Genomic DNA, 16,998 nt, shown 5'->3' on the forward strand with positions numbered 1-16,998 from the left:
GTGGGTTAGAGGGACATGTTTCTAGAAATGGAGTTGGGGTTAGAGGGGCATGTTTCTAGAAATGGAGGTGTGGGTTAGAGGGACCTGTTTCTAGAAATGGAGGTGGGGTCAGAGGGGCATGTTTCTAGAAATGGAGGTGGGGTTAGAGGGGCATGTTTCTAGAAATGGAGGTGTGGGTTAGAGGGATCTGTTTCTAGAAATGGAGGTGTGGGTCAGAAGGGCATGTTTCTAGAAATGGAGGTGTGGGTCAGAAGGGCATGTTTCTAGAAATGGAGGTGGGGTTAGAGGGGCATGTTTCTAGAAATGGAGGTGTGGGTTAGAGGGATCTGTTTCTAGAAATGGAGGTGTGGGCCAGAAGGGCATGTTTCTAGAAATGGAGGTGTGGGTCAGAGGGGCATGTTTCTAGAAATGGAGGTGTGGGTTAGAGGGATCTGTTTCTAGAAATGGAGGTGTGGGTTGAGGGACTGTTTCTAGAAATGGAGGTGGGGTAGAGGGCCTGTTTCTAGAAATGGAGGTGGGGTCAGAGGGACCTGTTTCTAGAAATGGAGGTGGGGTCAGAGGGGCATGTTTCTAGAAATGGAGGTGGGGTTAGAGGGGCATGTTTCTAGAAATGGAGGTGGGGTTAGAGGGGCCTGTTTCTAGAAATGGAGGTGGGGTTAGAGGGGCCTGTTTCTAGAAATGGAGGTGGGGTTAGAGGGGCCTGTTTCTAGAAATGGAGGTGGGGTCAGAGGGACCTGTTTCTAGAAATGGAGGTGGGGTCAGAGGGGCATGTTTCTAGAAATGGAGGTGTGGGTTAGAGGGGCATGTTTCTAGAAATGGAGGTGGGGTCAGAGGGGCATGTTTCTAGAAATGGAGGTGGGGTTAGAGGGGCATGTTTCTAGAAATGGAGGTGGGGTTAGAGGGGCCTGTTTCTAGAAATGGAGGTGGGGTTAGAGGGGCCTGTTTCTAGAAATGGAGGTGGGGTTAGAGGGGCCTGTTTCTAGAAATGGAGGTGGGGTTAGAGGGACCTGTTTCTAGAAATGGAGGTGGGGTTAGAGGGGCATGTTTCTAGAAATGGAGGTGTGGGTTAGAGGGGCATGTTTCTAGAAATGGAGGTGGGGTCAGAGGGGCATGTTTCTAGAAATGGAGGTGTGGGTTAGAGGGATATGTTTCTAGAAATGGAGGTGTGGGTCAGAAGGGCATGTTTCTAGAAATGGAGGTGGGGTTAGAGGGGCATGTTTCTAGAAATGGAGGTGGGGTTAGAGGGGCATGTTTCTAGAAATGGAGGTGGGGTTAGAGGGATATGTTTCTAGAAATGGAGGTGTGGGTCAGAAGGGCATGTTTCTAAAAATGGAGGTGGGGTCAGAAGGGCATGTTTCTAGAAATGGAGGTGGGTCAGAGGGGCATGTTTCTAGGCTGCAGGTGGAGTGCCCTCCTCATAGCTCTCACCAACGATGCCATTGGAGTCCCGCGTCCTGGGCCGGCACCACCACCCCAAGACTCTCCCATACGCGTGGTGATGCTGGTTCCTTTCTGTGGGCTCTCTAGGGGAAAGCGGCCTCCTGTGCTGGTTTCTGTTTGCATTTCTCATGAGTGTGTTCCCAGGGTTTCTCCAGGGCCCCTGCTTGCGGCCTTTGCGTTTCCCTGTTGTGCTGTGACATTGGTCTGGAGTGCAATGGTGGGACCTCTTTATGTCATATCAGGAAATTAGTGGTTTGTTGTCCTTATGTTTTAATCATTTTACCACCAAGTTCTTCCTTTTCTTAAAAAATTGTTGTGGTGGCTGGGCGCGGTGGCTCATGCCTGTAATCCCAGCACTTTGGGAGGCCGAGGCGGGAGGATCATGAAGTCAGGAGATCGAGACCATCCTGGTTAACACAGTGAAACCCTGTCTCTACTAAAAATACAAAAAATTAGCCAGGCATGGTGGTGGGCGCCTGTAGTCCCAGCTACTCTGGAGGCTGAGGCAGGAGAATGGTATGAACCTGGGAGGCGGAGCTTGCAGTGAGCCGAGAGCCACTTCACTCCAGCCTGAGCGACAGAGCGAGACTCCGTCTCAAAAAAAAAAAAAAAAAATTTGTTTGTGGTGTTTTTTTTTCCTGGCATTGAAAGTTTTTATTTTTATATTTTAAGGCAAAGTTATCTTTGTTTTTATTTCTTGGTTTTGTATTGTATGAGAAAACCCTTTGTCACTTTGAAACAAGCAAAAAAAACCTATTTTTTTCCTTCTAATACTTTTATGGTTTCGTCTTTTACCCTTTTGTCTACAATTTAGTTTGTTATGAGGTTGGGCCATAGTGACTTTTCTTATAAAAGTTTGTATTTTCTGATAGTTTCTATAGCCATATGAAGTAATTATCGTGGAAATAAAACACTTTATATTAAAGACAGAAATGGAAGCATAGAATCCTTGCTGGGGCACTTGCTGCCTCCATGAATCCCGCTGGTTTCAGCTGCTGGGTTTTTTTTTTTTCCCCTGAGACAGAGTCTCGCTCTGTCGCCCAGGCTGGAATGCAGTGGTACGATCTCAGCTGACTGCAACCTCCGTTTCCAGGGTTCAGGCGATTCTCCTGTCTCGGCCTCCCAAGTAGCTGGGATTACAGGTGTGTACCACCACGCCCGGCTAATTTTTGTATTTTGGGTAGAGATGAGGTTTCACCATGTTGGCCAGGCTGGTCTCGAACTCCTGACCTCAAGTGATCTGCCCGCCTCAGCCTCCCAAAGTACTGGGATTACAGGCGTGAGCCACTGCACCCAGCCTCACCTGCTGGCTTTACCTGCTGGGTGCTGTTCTGGGTGCGCGCCACCATGAGCCACACACAAAATGTGTGATCTCGAGACCAGCTTGTCCCCATCAGTGCTCGGACCTGCGCAGTCTCTGCCATTTCTTTTTTTTTTTTTTTTTAATTTTGACGGCATCTCGCACTGTCACCCAGGCTGGAGTGCAGTGGTGTGATCTTGGCTCACTGCAACCTCTGCCTCCAAGGTTCAAGTGGTTCTCCTACCCCAACTTCTACAGGCATATACCACCATGTCTAGCTAATTTTTGTATTTTTTTTAGTAGAGATGGGGTTTCATCATGTTGGCCGGGCTGGTCTCGAACTCCTGACCTCAAGTGACCCTCCCACCTCAGCCTCCCAAAATGCTGGGATTACAGGCATGAGCCACCGCACCCGGCCCCTCTGCCATTTCTGAATTAAATTAGAAAAGTGTAACAGGTCAGCAAAGCGCTGTCAGGAAAATAGTGCCCTGCAGGTTGTGCCCTCCGGGATCCTGATTCTATTCTCTCCTCCCTTCACTTCACCAGGGGCGACCTGACAGAAGATAACATGGAGACAGAAAATGCAGCGGCGGCAGCTGCCGCGGCCTTCACAGCCTCCTCCCAACTCAAGGAAGCCGTGTTAGGTAGGAAGCAGTCTTAGGTGGGAAGTTTGCCTTCTTGCCGCAGTAGGGACAGGACAGTCCTGCAGTCAAAATGACGAACAGCCAGAGATATACACGGTCTTCGTTCGGGCTGATTCCCAAGCTGTGTGCCCTTAGGAGTGAGAGGCCAGGCCCCAGGGCCCCCAGGTGGGGCCTGCCATGTGTCTGTAATGACAGCCCTTTCTCTGCCCATGGCTAATAGGAGAGCAAAGTCACTTGGCCCCAAGTTTGCAGCTCTCTCCTCTTTGGGATTTTGTTTTCTTCTCATTGTTTCAGTACTCTTGTTTTGCCTGTGTCTGTTTATTATAATGATGAGTGAATGGTAGTAAAAAAGGTTTTGTTTTTTGAGACAGGGGCTTGTTCTGTTGCCCAGGCTAGAATGCAGTGGCACGATCACCATTCACCATAGCCTTGACCTCCCAGGCTCAGATGATTCTCCTACCTCAGCCTCCTGAGTAACTGGGACTACAGGCATGTGCCACCACACCCAGCTAATTAAAAAACTTTTTTTTTTTTTTCAAGAAATAGGGTCCCACTGTTGCCCAGGCTGGTCTCGAACTCCTGGCCTCATGTGATCCTCCAGCCTCAGCCTCCCAAAGTGTTGGGATTACAGGTGTGAGCCACTGAGCCTGGCCAGTAAAAATTCTGTTTTGTTTTGTTTTTTTTTTTTTTTGAGACGGAGTCTCACTCTGTCGCCTAGGCTAGAGTGTGATGGCATGATCTCAGCTCACTGCAACCTCTGTCCCGCAGGTTCAAGCAGTTCTCCTGCCTCAGCCTCCCAAGTAGCTGAGATTACAAGTGCATGCCACCATGCCCAGCTAATTTTTGTATTTTTAGTAGAGATGGGGTTTTGCCATGTTGGCCAGGCTGGTGTCAAACTCCTGACCTCAGGTGATTCACCCACCTGGGCCTCCCAAAGTGCTGGGATTACAGGTGTGAGCCACCTCACCTGGCCCAGTAAAAATTCTTTTTTTTTTCTTTTTTTGAGATGGAGTCTCGCTCTGTCACCCAGGCTGGAGTGTGGTGGTGCGATCTCGACTCACTGCAACCTCCACCTCCCGGGTTCACGCCATTCTCCTGCCTCAGCCCTGCCAAGTAGCTGGGACTACAGGTGCCCACCACCATGCCCGGCTAATTTTTGTATTTTTAGTAGAGACAGGGTTTCACCATGTTGGCCAGGATGGTCTCGATCTCTTGACCTCGTGATCCGCCCGCCTCGGCCTCCCAAAGTGCTGGGATTACAAAAATTCTTTATAACACTCTTAATATTTTTCTTTTGCCTGAGATTAAAGGCCCTAGAACCTTTAAAACCTTAGGTTTCCCTAGAATTGTTTCAATTAAAATTTAATTTTATTTTCCTAAGTGGCTCTTCAGTTGAACCATAGTTTAATGGAATTCTGTTAATGTAACGATATTTAAATCTGTTTAGTGAGTTTAACCCTGAAACTCTAACGGTACTGATGGGCATGCCCTGCCCACCTTGGCTCTATCTCAGGCCTTCCTGGATTTTAATTTTTGGTTTCCATGTTGGTAGCTATTTTCTGCATTTTCAGGAAATGCTTTGAAGAGGTTGTAACTGATTTTCTGCTTTTACCCTTCCCTGTCAATGTGCCTGTGAGAAGTGAAGATGGCTGAAGAGGGGGAGAACCTGGAGGCTGAGATTGTGTACCCCATCACCTGTGGGGACAGCAGAGCCAACCTCATCTGGAGGAAGTTTGTGTGTCCTGGCATCAATGTGAAATGTGTTCAGGTGAGCACAGGCTGCGTTCAGGGCCCAGGAGAGAGGCCTCATGGCGTCTGTGACTGCTTCGGTGGTGCAGCTGTGCCAAGTGCATCCTGAGGCAGGGTCTCCAGGGCTGGGGAGAGTGAAGGAGGCGCGGGAAGAACCTTCAGGAAAAGGAATTTGCTGTGGCCACAGTGCACTGTGGCAGGGAGGCTGGGAGGCCCTCCCACCGTGTGGAAGAGGCTGCCCCTGGACAAGGAGCTTTACCCAGCAGATCCAGTGAGAGCTGCTCCAAAAAGACTGCCTCCTTGGTAAGGATTAGGATGAGTGGGAAAGGTCTTCTCTTTCTGACAACACTGATAGGTCAGGTGCCCAGGCTCACCTGTGCTGGAACAGCCGAAAGTGCCAGTGAAGACATTTCCATAAAGCATCTTACAGATGCTGCCTCACACGGGCTAAGAAAGAGGAAGTGCTGAGGCCTGGGGACCTAATAGTGACAGAATTGAGAGGCAGATGGGGTGCCGTGCCCAGCTTTTGCCCTGAGAGCCTTGGCCTGAGCTTGGTTTTCCTAGCCTTGCAGGGCTGGAAATCAGAAGACAAAGCCCAAGGCCTCCTCGAGGTGTGTGCTGGGTGGGGGGTGGGGACTGTCCCTTCCAAAGCTGGCACCTCCAAGGGTGAATCCACCGCATACTCCCATACCTCCTGTCCCCAGCACAGGGAAGGAGACACCCCCTTGAGGATTCATAGGTGGCCTGGATGGTCTGAAAGCCTCAAGCTGAGAGTGTAGTTATCAGTGGCTTCCAGCTGGCAGTTCCCCCAGGAATCTGACAGAAACAAACAAAAAATACTTTTTGGAAGAATTCACCTTTATCTCGGGTTTCGAGTAATTTCCGCAGAACCCTGGACATGCAAGAAGCAGTGCTCCTGGAGCAGAAGCCACAGGCCACACAGAAGCCACAGGGAGGCTGGGAGGCCCTCCCACCGTGTGGAAGAGGCTGCCCCTCCTGGACAGAAGCCACAGGCCACACAGAAGCCACAGGCTGCAGAATCGGCCCTGCAGCAGCCTCAGCTGTTGGGGTTTTAAGGCTTAGAAGATAAAATCGTTATATTTAATAATTTATTTTAAGAAATAAAAGAGGCCAGGCACCATGGCTTAACACCTGCAATCCTGACAGTTTGGGAGGCCGAGGCAGGAGGATTGCTTGAGCCCAGGAGTTCAAGAGCAGCCTGGGTAACATACTGAGACTCCAGTTTCCTCTTAAAAAAAAAAAAAGAGAGAGCATGAGTAAAGCATAAGTAGATTCTGCAGAAACACAACTAGAGATAGGATTGAAATTCAACACTTAGTGGATAGGTCTTTAGCAGATTAGCCATAGCTGAAGAGAGAATTAGGACTGGTAAATAGAAATAAAGCGATTTATTCAGGAAGCACGAGAGTCGAACACATCTATTTGAGTTCTGGAAGGAGGAGAGAGAGACTGAGAACTTTCATAAGTGAGGAAGAGTGGTCCACAGTGTGAGGGCCCTGACTGACTCCAGCCTGGATGAAGACCCCACTGCCAGATCTAGGGTGGCTTTTAGCATCCAAATAAATAGTGATAGTCATGGGTCATCACTCGAGTAAAATAAAATCTATGAGTCTATATACCTATCTCCATATATTTCATGTTATTTATTTATGTTAAATACATGCATAGAGAGAAGTAAAGCGTGGGAGGAATGGTGGGGTCAGAGTCATGAGCAGGTGCTCAGACTAGTTTCAGAGCATCCCTGTAAACCACGCAGCCATTGCAGACGTCAGTCGTAGCTGTGGTGGGAAAGCTGGCAGGTGCCTCCTTAACCCAGCCATCCATCTTCACATCATCAGGCTTGGACAGACCTCCCCGTTGAGCCTCCTGCTATAGTGAGCAGGAGTTCTGTGGTGTTCTTCCAACAGTTCATAGTCTGACTCTACTCATGAGAAAACAGCAGACACACATGGAGAGACAGCCTACGTAACACCTGACCCACAAGCTCCAAAAATGTCAAGGCGAAGAAAAACACAGACAGGCTGAGAAGCTGCTCCATCTTTTTTTTTTTTTTTGAGACGGAGTCTTCCTCTGTCGCCCAGACTGGAGTGCAATGGTGCGATCTCGGCTCACCGCAACCTCCGCTTCCTGGGTTCAAATGATTCTCTTGCCTCAGCCTCCTGAGTAGCTGGGACTACAAGCACCCACCACCATGCCCGGCTAATTTTTGTATCTTTAGTAGAGACAGGGTTTCGCCACGTTGGCCAGTCTGAGCCCAAACTCCTGACCTCAGGTGACCCGTCATCCTCGGCCTCCCACAGTGCTGGGATTACAGGCATGAGCCACCGTGCCCAGCCTGCTGCAGTCTTAATGGGGACGAAAGCTGAAGAGCAAGGCAGCTGCATGCTCCACAGTCTTGGGCTGGATCCTGCATCAGAAAAAAATGCAGGCTGGGCATGGTGACTCAGGCCTGTAATCCCAGCACTTTGGGAGGCCGAGGTGGGTGAATCACCTGAGGTCAGGAGTTTGAGACCAGCCCAGCCAACATGGTGAAACCCCATCTCTACGAAAAATACAAAAAAATTGGCCAGGCATGGTGGCATGTGCCTGTACTCCCAGCTACTCGGGAGGCTGAGGCAAGAGACTCTCTTGAACCCGGGAGGTGGAGGTTGCAGTGAGCCCAAGATTGCACCACTGCACTCCAGCCTGGGTGACAGTGAGACTCTGTCTCAAAAAAAAATTTTTTTTTGCAAAAAGGCTATCACTGGGACAATTCATGAATTTGAATATGGACAGTGGGTTAGAGAATAATGTATGAATGACAGTTCCCTGATGTGAGGCATTCTGTGGCTGCATAAGAGAACCTTGTTCTTAGGAAATATACGCAAGTGTTGAGGGCTCAGGGTCCCGACGTCTCTGCTTCACTCACAGCAGCTGCATATGTACAGGTCTAGGTGGGGGCAAGGGAGCAGGCAGTGAGTCTGGAACGCGCATGTGAGAGCTCCCTGGACTATCCTGGCAATTACCCTGTGAGTTTGAAATTGTATCAGAATTAGAAGTTGGAAACACTAAAGAAATGTACCATAGGTGACATCATAATGAAATTCCAGAATGACGGGAACAGAGAAGATCCTCAGTCTAGCCAGGAGGAGAGACGGATCGCTCAGGAGCAAGAATCCTGCCGGCTGTGAGCTTCTGAAAGCAGTGCAGGAGCAGAGGTGGCAGTGCCAGAGCCTCACTGTGTGGCGAGTGATGACACCGTGAGGTCGTCTTTAAAATTATGCTGGAAGAAAGACATTTTCAGAAAAAGACACAAGTTTGCCACCAGCAAATCATGACTGAAGGATGTTCTGAATGTGCGTTGCAGGCGGAGATAAGAGGCCTCCAGATGGAAGTGTTGTGGTGTGAGAAGGTGTGAAGAGTCAGGGGGATACGTGGGTAATCCGACCAGTCCTCTCTATTCAGCATCGATAGAGACGCCCTAGGAGGACCTCAGAGATGAGAGCAGGGCCACGTGGCTGTGGTCTGGAGGGTCAGGAGCGGGCCACATTGGCTCTGGAGGGTCAGGAGCGGGCCGCTTTAGCTCTGGAGGGTCAGGAGCGGGCTGTGTTAGCTCTGGAGGGTCAGGAGCGGGCTGTGTTAGCTCTGGAGGGTCAGGAGCGGGCTGTGTTAGCTCTGGAGGGTCAGGAGCGGGCCGCGTTAGCTCTGGAGGGTCAGGAGCGGGCCGCGTTAGCTCTGGAGGGTCAGGAGCGGGCCGCGTTAGCTCTGGGCTCTGGCAGTTCTGGTAAGCGTGACATGCTCAAGCACCTGGAGCCACTCAGGAGAGTACAGCATGTAGCTTCCTAGCTGGGAGAGGAAAACCTGGGGTGAGAAGAGTAACAAAGGTGAAAGCAAGAAAGGAAAGAGGCAGGCCTAGGAGGGGTGGGGAGGTGAGGCTGGCTGAGCCCAGAGCTCTAGGTAGGATGAGGCCCTTTGGGTACAGTTGAGTTTTCTAGGTGTGAGCCATGTTGGGTAGAGGTGATGGCCAGAAGCAGCCTCAGTCACAGCCAGTTCAGGCTTCCTGCCAGGCTCCGACAGTGGCCAGAGAATCTTCTGGATTCCACCTGCTGGACTTCTGTCGGATCTCCCTGATCAGCTGTGTGAGGGAGAGCCAGAGACTGGCTGGGCTCAGTGTTCGCATCTGTGGCACAGGGGTCATGAGAGGGTGGGCTCGGATTGGGAGCGTCGCTTCCTTCAGCGAGCTAGACCTGGGCACGGCCCGGGGGTGGAGGTGGCCCCCGTACTCAGGCCTCCTGGGTCCAGCTGCTGAGACCTCGTGACTCCTCCATCCCCAGCCTGCTTGTTTTCTAAGTAAATGCGGTTTTATTTCCCCTTTTTGGTTTCAATAATTGCTTGTGTAACAAGATTGAACAGGATATTTTACCTTCTCAGGTTCTCTGAGCTCCCACATGGGTGAAATTAGCAAGCAGGAGTGTTCCCCTGGCTTAGAAACAGACTGTGTGTGTGTGTGTGTGTGTGTGTGTGGTGTGTGTGTGTGTCAGAGTGAGAGCAGATGCCGGCATTTGCTGCACGGGGAAGGTGGTGTCAGGAGGGACCTGAGGAAGGCGGCGTTCCCAGCTCCACCCGTATGCTGGCATCTGTTGCCATCTGCAATGTAACGTATGCAATTATGTGTATTTATAAAATAACATTGCACAAAAGCAGTTTGCTTAGTCTACCTGGAGGAAGAGAAGGCCACACACCTTCTACCTGGTGTGGTCAGCCCAGCCCTGTCTAGCCCCAGGCACACAGCAGCTCAGCCCCCTCAGGGCTGGAGGAGACAGCCGCTCCCCACTGCAGCCACTGTGCCTGTGGGTCATGTCCTTGTTTTACCTGAATGCTCTGTAGGAGACCTGCACTAGTCAGAGCCGTGCCGTGGCGCTCTTCCTGCCTTGTGCCCCTGACTCAGGGTCGGGTAGGAGATGGGGGCACCCTATGTGGTGTCCCGGCCAAGCCTGACCCACATGACTGTGTCCCCCACAGTACGACGAGCACGTAATCAGCCCGAAGGAGTTTGTGCACCTGGCTGGGAAGTCCACCCTGAAGGACTGGAAGAGAGCCATCCGTATGAACGGCATCATGCTCAGGTGGGCGCTGGCGCAGGGTTAGCCTCCCTGCTGGAAGGGGCCCTGGCAGCTCTTGCTTTCTTGTGGGGTTTTGGGATTTTGAAGATGAGGCGTATTTTAGATGTGGTGAGTGCTGACAACCTCCCGGGTGGCTGCACCTGCTCACACCCAAAACAGTAGACCCGACTCCCACACCCCTGCCAACAGGGACACTATCAGATTTTTAGAATTGTTTTGTCAGTCATTTTAATTTCCACCAATTCTTTACCTGAAGGTGCTTGTGGCTATTTCACCGTTGTAAAATAAAGGGTTGGCTGGACACGTGGCTCACACCTGTAATCCCAACACTTTAGGAGGCTGAGGCAGGAGGATCACTTGATGCCAAGAGTTTGAGACCAGCTTGGGCAAAATAATGAGCCCTCATCTCTACTAAAAATAAAAAAAATTATCTGGATTTGGTGGCATATGCCTGTGGTCCCAGCTACTCGAGAGGCTAAGGTGGAAGGATCACTGGAGCCTGGAAGTCAAGGCTGCAGTGAGCTGTGATTGTGCCACTGCAATCCAGCTTGGGTTACAGAGGGAGACTCTGTCTCAAAAAAAAAAAAAAAAGAATAAAAGGGAAAAGAAAAGGGTCTGTTCCAATTATGCATTCTGAAAATAAAAAAAAAAGAAAGGTATAATCTGGTATTTGTGCATCAGATTTTGGCCTTTTATGTTATTCTTTATTTCTGTCATTTCTGTCACTTTTTTTTTTGAGACGGAGTCTTGCCCTGTTGCCCAGGCTGGAGTGCAGTGGCATGATCTTGGCTCACTGCAAACTCTGCCTCCTGGGTTCAAGCGATTCTCTTCCTCAGCCTCCCCAGTAGCTGGGTTTACAGGTGCTTGCCACCACACCCGGCTGATTTTTTTATTTTTAGTAGAGACGGGATTTCGCCATATTGGCCAGGCTAGGCTCCAACATTTGACCTCAGGTGATCCACCTGCCTCAGCCTCCCAAAGTGCTGGGATTCCAGGCATGAGCCACCGTGCCCGGCCTTCACTTTATCTGTGAATCATGAGCCTCAGTTTCGGTCTTTGTGGGCTTGGCCTCTACCTTGCTTCCCAAGGAGGGCCCCTGCTTTGTGCTGGAGTCAGAGTTTGAGGCCTCATGAGTGACTAGCCCTGGGTCCTTTCCCATGGCTCAGGCCCTGTCCAGCTGAACTGGCCTCTGATTTTCTGGAACGTGGCTGGTGGCACAGCTGTGGGGACCACCGGCCAGGTAGGCGAGTCCTGAGCTGACCACAGAAGCATCAGCCTGTGTGTGCCTGAGGTCAGCGCTGCCCAAAGATTGAATGAGGCTGGAGCCTCTGACCCTCATTTCATGGGTCAAGGCAGGCTCGTTGAGACACACAGGACTGAGACCCTGGACCTCCAGAGAGGCAGAAGAGAGGGCCCTGGGAGGGCGGGTCTCAGCAGGTTGGGCCATGCGAAACCTTCCTGGTAAAGATGAGGATGAGCGGCAGCCATGGCCGTTGGTGCTGTCCTGTGCCCTCATCACTCCCCTTTGCTGTCTCTGTGCCTTTAGAAGGAGGAAGGCTTCTGCTGGAAGTGATTTCCAACCTTCCTCTGCTTCAGAATGAGTGACGCATGATGCAGGTGGGCTGGGCCCACCTTTGTTAGCTGTGGGTCACTCCCTTGGGGCTGGGGTAGTGGGACGTCCCAGAAAGGCCCAGCCCCACAGATTCTGACGGGCACCTCCAGGATACCTGCTGGCCAGTGGTCACCCCTTCCTGGGGACAGTGCCATGGTGTGGGGCTGGGCCAGCTGCTTCTTCAGCAGCAGGTTCTGCACGCTGAGCTTGCGCTAAGAGGGAAGTGGAGCCCACCCTGCCCTGTGGAGCTGCCAGCGCCTCTGCTAGGACTGCCCCACACAGGTGGACGGCCCAGGTCAGGGAGGGCGGGCCAGGTGCCATCGGCTCTGGGGCCAACCTGGACGCTCTGTGCCACCGTCTGTCACAGGAAGATCATGGACTCCGGGGAACTGGACTTCTACCAGCACGACAAGGTCTGCTCCAACACCTGCCGCAGCACAAAGATTGACCTCTCAGGAGCCCGTGTGTCCCTGAGCAGCCCCACGTCGGCCGAGTACATTCCCCTCACGCCTGCCGCAGCCGACGGTAGGTGCACAGGGCTGCTCGTCCTGACCCAGCCCCACCCTGGCCATGGCCACAGAGTGACATGCCCCTGGGGGGCCTCCCTGGCCCCAGGCGTTTGCTCACGCCAGGGCCACTGGTCTCCTGCCTGGGGCCCTAAGTTATCTGGGATCGGCCTCCTCCTTCCTCACAGAGGAGATCTGGCAGAATTGCTGCTTTCATTGACAAGGAAGATTGAAGCACTTTTCTTTTTAAGCCATTTTTGTTGTAATACAATAACTCACGTGTGGGGAAGGGTATAGCGAGTAACAGAGAGTGCCTGGGCACCCACCCGGCCCCCTCCCTCCCACCCCCACGGCCCAGCCCCAGATCTGGACCCACTTCCCTCCTGACCTGGCGGTTTATGGAACTGTGCGCCTACACTCCAGCCTTCCGTGCTGGGTGCCTTGCTGCAGGTATTCCTGCCACTTGGGTTTTTGGGTGACGGTTTAGATACTCTTCCATGTTGGTGTCTATAGCTCTAAATTGTGGAAAGGTTATTCCCTAGAATTCTTTCCAGCTTTATGAATAGAGAAATTTTTCTTAAAACTAAAGTTAGGCTGGGCGCGGTGGCTCACACCTGTAACCCCAGCACATTGGGAGGCTGAGGCAGGCGGATCACTTGAGGCCAGGAGTTCGAGACCAGCCTGGCCAACAGGGTGAAACCCTGTCTCTATTAAAAGTACAGAAATTAGCCGGGTGTGGTGGTGCATGCCTGTAATCCCAGCTACTCAGGAGGCTGAGGCAGGAGAATCGCTTGAACCCAGGAGATGGAGGTTGCAGTGAGCTGAGATTGCTCCAGTGCCCTCCAGCCTGGGGGACAGTGTGAGATTCCATCTCAAAACAAACAAATAAACAAACTGAAGTTGAAGTGAAGTTAGGTCCTGGGCTCCCTGGTCACATCTCTGGGTGGTCTTTGGTGACGTGTTTCCAGCAATGCCACGTGCATTGTCCCTAAGCTGCTACTCCGCATTGCTGGCTGGATTGTGTTCCTGTGTGCCCAGGGACGTCCTTGTTGTTGGCCCCAGGTGGCACCCAGTTGAGTCCTGTCCTGTCCCGCTGGGTAGGAGAGTGAGGCCAGGGCAGTAGGGAGGCCTCACCCTTCTCCTGGGCCCCCTTCCATGTCCTGCCGGGGCAGCCTGGCAGGTTCAGTGCTGAGTCCTGAAAAGCCCAGGACACTTGGGCCGCTGTGGTCAGAGGGGCCAGGTAGAGCCCAGCCTCCTGTCTGTCCTCCCCAGGGCCTCCCCAGCGGCTCCACCGTGTTAGTGTGGGCCCTGCCTGATCACCTGCCAGGGAAAGAACTGGGCCTTCCACACCCTGTAGTCAGTGCCTCACAGCTAGGCTGAGGCTCAGCTCTTCTGAAGATGATTTGGGTTCTTTAACCTGAAATCTCTGAGAACCATTGACTTGGCTACTGTGCAGTTAGTAAAAGATGGTGTATCAGCCCAAACTAGGAAAAACTACTCATTCACGCCCCACATAATTCCAAATGTATGAGTAATATTCACCACTGCCATGTCTTTGATGAATGTGGAAAAGGCCAGCATGACCAAAACATTAAACTGCTTCCAGGTTGTTGGTTTTTTTTTGAGATGGAGTCTCGCTCTGTTACCCAGGCTGGAGTGCAGTGGCCTGATCTCGGCTCGCTGCAACCTCTGCCTTCCGGGTTTTAGCGATTCTCCTGCCTCAGCCTCCCGAGTAGCTGGGATTACAGGCGCACGCCGCCACACCTGGCTGACTTTTTGTATTTTAGTAGAGACGGGGTTTCGCCATGTTGCCCAGGCTGTTCTCGAACTCCTGACCTTAGGTGATCCACCCGCCTCAGCCTCCCAAAGTGCCTGGATTACAGGCGTGAGCCACCACATCCGGCCCCGGGTTTGTTTTTTAAGCCGGATCTGTGTATAAAGTCTCTATCAGCAACGCCCAAAAATGGCCAAATATGAATGACATGCCCAGTCATGTTCTGCAGGCGCGGGAGAGGGACCCACAGGAAGAGCCAGGACGGTTTCTGTCTCTCAAAGCCCCACTTGTTCTGGTGTAGAAAAATGGAAACATGATAGATACTGAGATTTACAATGACTTCGATGAAGCATCACTTGAAGAGGCGAGGTGAGGGTGAGCCCCATGGGTGACAGATGCAGCTGCAGAGCTCTCGGTGGGAAAACAAGTCAAGCAGAAGGATCACCTTGTCTCGCTCCTGACGGTCTGGTAGAAAGTGCTTGTTGAGTCCAATCATACATGGACAAGAAGAGTAAAGTGTTGAGGATTTGCTGAAACTGGGTGATGGGGTCAAGGGATTTCTTTTCGCGTCGTTTCTCCTTTGATGTGTGACAATGTCTGTGATTAAAAATAGCCGTGAAATACGAGGCAGGTAAATGCTTTGGTTGTCCTAGTGTGTATCCTGTGTTTGTCAGTTTTGTGAAAACAGATGGAGAGGTTCAGAAGGTGGTGTGAGGAGGGCAGACGGGGTACGTGGGGTGTGGGACTGTGGTCAAACAGCACTCACCTGAGGTTCCCTTTCGGCTGCAGTGAATGGGTCTCCTGCGACCATCACCATAGAGACCTGTGAAGACCCTGGCGACTGGACCGCGGCCATTGGAGGTACGAGGTTCCTCCTGCTGGGTGGTGGGGTCTCTGCCCACCTCGGGCCACACAGGGGCTCCAGGAATCCAGGTGGGGCCAGTGGGGTCTTTGTGGAGAAAGGTCTGGCTCCAGCAGCATTGTCTTGGGCGCTCTGAGGCTGACTGCTAGGTTTCGGCACTGTGGGTGTGTCTGGGCAGCACAAGCCCAGCTCGGTGCCAGGCGCTGCCGGCTCTGGCATGGTGTCCTCATGGCTGTGGTGATGTCCTCATGGCTGTGTTGGCTGCCCCGTGTAGCAGCGCTTTCCCTGCCCACTGAACCCACTCCTTCCCTCACAGATGACACATTTACCTTCTGGCGGGGGCTGAAGGACGCCGGCCTGCTGGACGAGGTCATCCAGGAGTTCCACCAGGAGCTGGTGGAGACCATGAGAGGCCTGCAGCAGCGGGTCCAGGACCCTCCCCTGCAGCTTCGAGGTGAGGAGCTGCATCTTCCCTCTTGCCGGCTCCGCAGCCCAGGAGTGTCTGCAGGAGGTGAGGCCACTGGCCCTCCTGCCCCTAGGCCCTTCTGTGCTGCTGGGTTGGAGGCTGAATCTAGGCTTGGGACTCCTGCTGTGCTGAGGCTGATCTTGGTGGGAGGATCGCCTTGATGTATCTCAGTCTTCTCCCTCTGAACTGGGCTCCTGGCTGGCTGGGTTCCTGAGGAGCAGCCCCAGTGGTGGTGGTCTGACTCTCTAGGAAGGGCCTGGGCTCTCACTGAGTGTCCGTGTTACCCTTCAAGATGCTGTACTCCTCAACAACATCGTGCAGAACTTCGGCATGCTGGACCTGGTGAAGAAGGTGCTGGCCAGCCACAAGTGCCAGATGGACCGCTCGCGGGAGCAGTACGCCCGGGACCTGGCAGGTACGCCAAGACCACCCCCGCCCCCTCCCCTGGGCGGTAGGCTGAGGACCTGGGAGCCCACGGGTTCACCCCCGGCTGTGTGTTCACATGCACTTCCTGGAGTCACCACGGCGAGCTTCTCTCCACAGCTGTTGTGCAAGGAAAACAACCTGAACTTAAATGATGTAGTCAGACCTCTCCATCGCACTAAGCTCACATTTACTGACATTTCTGTGATGAACCAAGTAGTTATTAAGAGAAAATGACAGAGGCCAGGCGCGGTGGCTCACGCCTGTCATCCCAGCGCTTTGGGAGGCCGAGGCGGGTGGATCACTTCAGGCTAGGAGTTTGAGACCAGCCTGGCCAACATGGTTTTTTCTACTGAAAAAACTTAACTGGGCATGGTGGTGCACGCCTGTAATCCCAGCTACTCGGGAGGCTGGCAGGCAATCGCTTGAGCCCGGGAGGTGGAAGTTGCAGTGAGCCGAGATCACACCACTGCACTCCAGTCTGGGTGACAGAGCGAGACCCTGTCTCAAAAAAAAACAATGACAGAGAATGGGAAGGGCTGGTCCTGACCCTGCTCGGAGCTGAAGCCCCTGACATTGGTGCGTTTCCTCCACGCTCCTCTTGGGGTCTGTGCTTACTGCGTGTTCACTGTGTGTGCGTTCACTGTGTGTGTATTCACTGCGTGTTCACTATGTGTTCACTGTGTGTGTGTTCACTGCGTGTTCACTATGTGTTCACTGTGTGTGTGTTCACTGCGTGTTCACTGTGTGTGTTCATTGTGTGTTCATTGTGTGTTCACTCTGTGTGTGTGTGTGTGCGTGTTTATGTTTAAACACATGTGCCATATGTGCTGCTTTTCCTCCTCTCAATCTTAATATGTCACAAGAGCAACTTTCCACGTTGGGTGTGTGAAAGCTCATGCAGGGGTCTGAGACGGCATTTCCATGCTTGCACGCAGGCCCTGGGTCAGTGCAGGAGGGTCTGAGACGGCATTTCCACGCTTACATACAGGCCCTGGGTCAGTGCGGGGGTGTCTGGGACAGGCCCTGGGTCAGTGCAGGAGGGTCTGAGACAGGCCCTGGGTCAGTGCAGGAGGGTCTGAGACGGCATTGCCACATT

General features: G+C 52.5%; 2 protein-coding genes across 4 annotated transcripts in view; one reads left to right on the forward strand and one right to left on the reverse strand.

Moving 5' to 3' along the window:
• The window catches only part of RTEL1 (regulator of telomere elongation helicase 1), a 102,651-nt gene extending 90,217 nt beyond the window's left edge, over window positions 1–12,434 (reverse strand). The window contains exons 1-2 of the mRNA XM_030825276.1: window positions 12,422–12,434; window positions 3,153–3,159 (exon numbers count right to left, since the gene is read on the reverse strand). The gene's annotated coding sequence lies outside the window, so the exon portion shown is untranslated. The remainder of the gene's footprint in view (window positions 1–3,152; window positions 3,160–12,421) is intronic.
• GMEB2 (glucocorticoid modulatory element binding protein 2) overlaps window positions 1–16,998 on the forward strand; it is a 41,791-nt gene that overhangs the window by 21,409 nt on the left and 3,384 nt on the right. For 2 of the 3 annotated variants that reach the window (XM_030825278.1, XM_030825279.1), the window contains exons 3-9: window positions 3,287–3,384; window positions 5,025–5,152; window positions 10,156–10,259; window positions 12,236–12,393; window positions 14,938–15,009; window positions 15,327–15,464; window positions 15,769–15,891. In XM_030825278.1, the coding sequence (XP_030681138.1) occupies window positions 3,287–3,384; window positions 5,025–5,152; window positions 10,156–10,259; window positions 12,236–12,393; window positions 14,938–15,009; window positions 15,327–15,464; window positions 15,769–15,891 (821 nt within the window). Of the gene's footprint in view, window positions 1–3,286; window positions 3,385–5,024; window positions 5,153–10,155; window positions 10,260–12,235; window positions 12,394–14,937; window positions 15,010–15,326; window positions 15,465–15,768; window positions 15,892–16,998 lie in introns of those variants that run through there. The other variant, XM_030825280.1, reaches the window with a different exon arrangement.

This window comes from Nomascus leucogenys, chromosome 13 (assembly GCF_006542625.1).
Source record: "Nomascus leucogenys isolate Asia chromosome 13, Asia_NLE_v1, whole genome shotgun sequence".
NCBI classification, from domain to species: Eukaryota; Metazoa; Chordata; class Mammalia; order Primates; family Hylobatidae; genus Nomascus; species Nomascus leucogenys.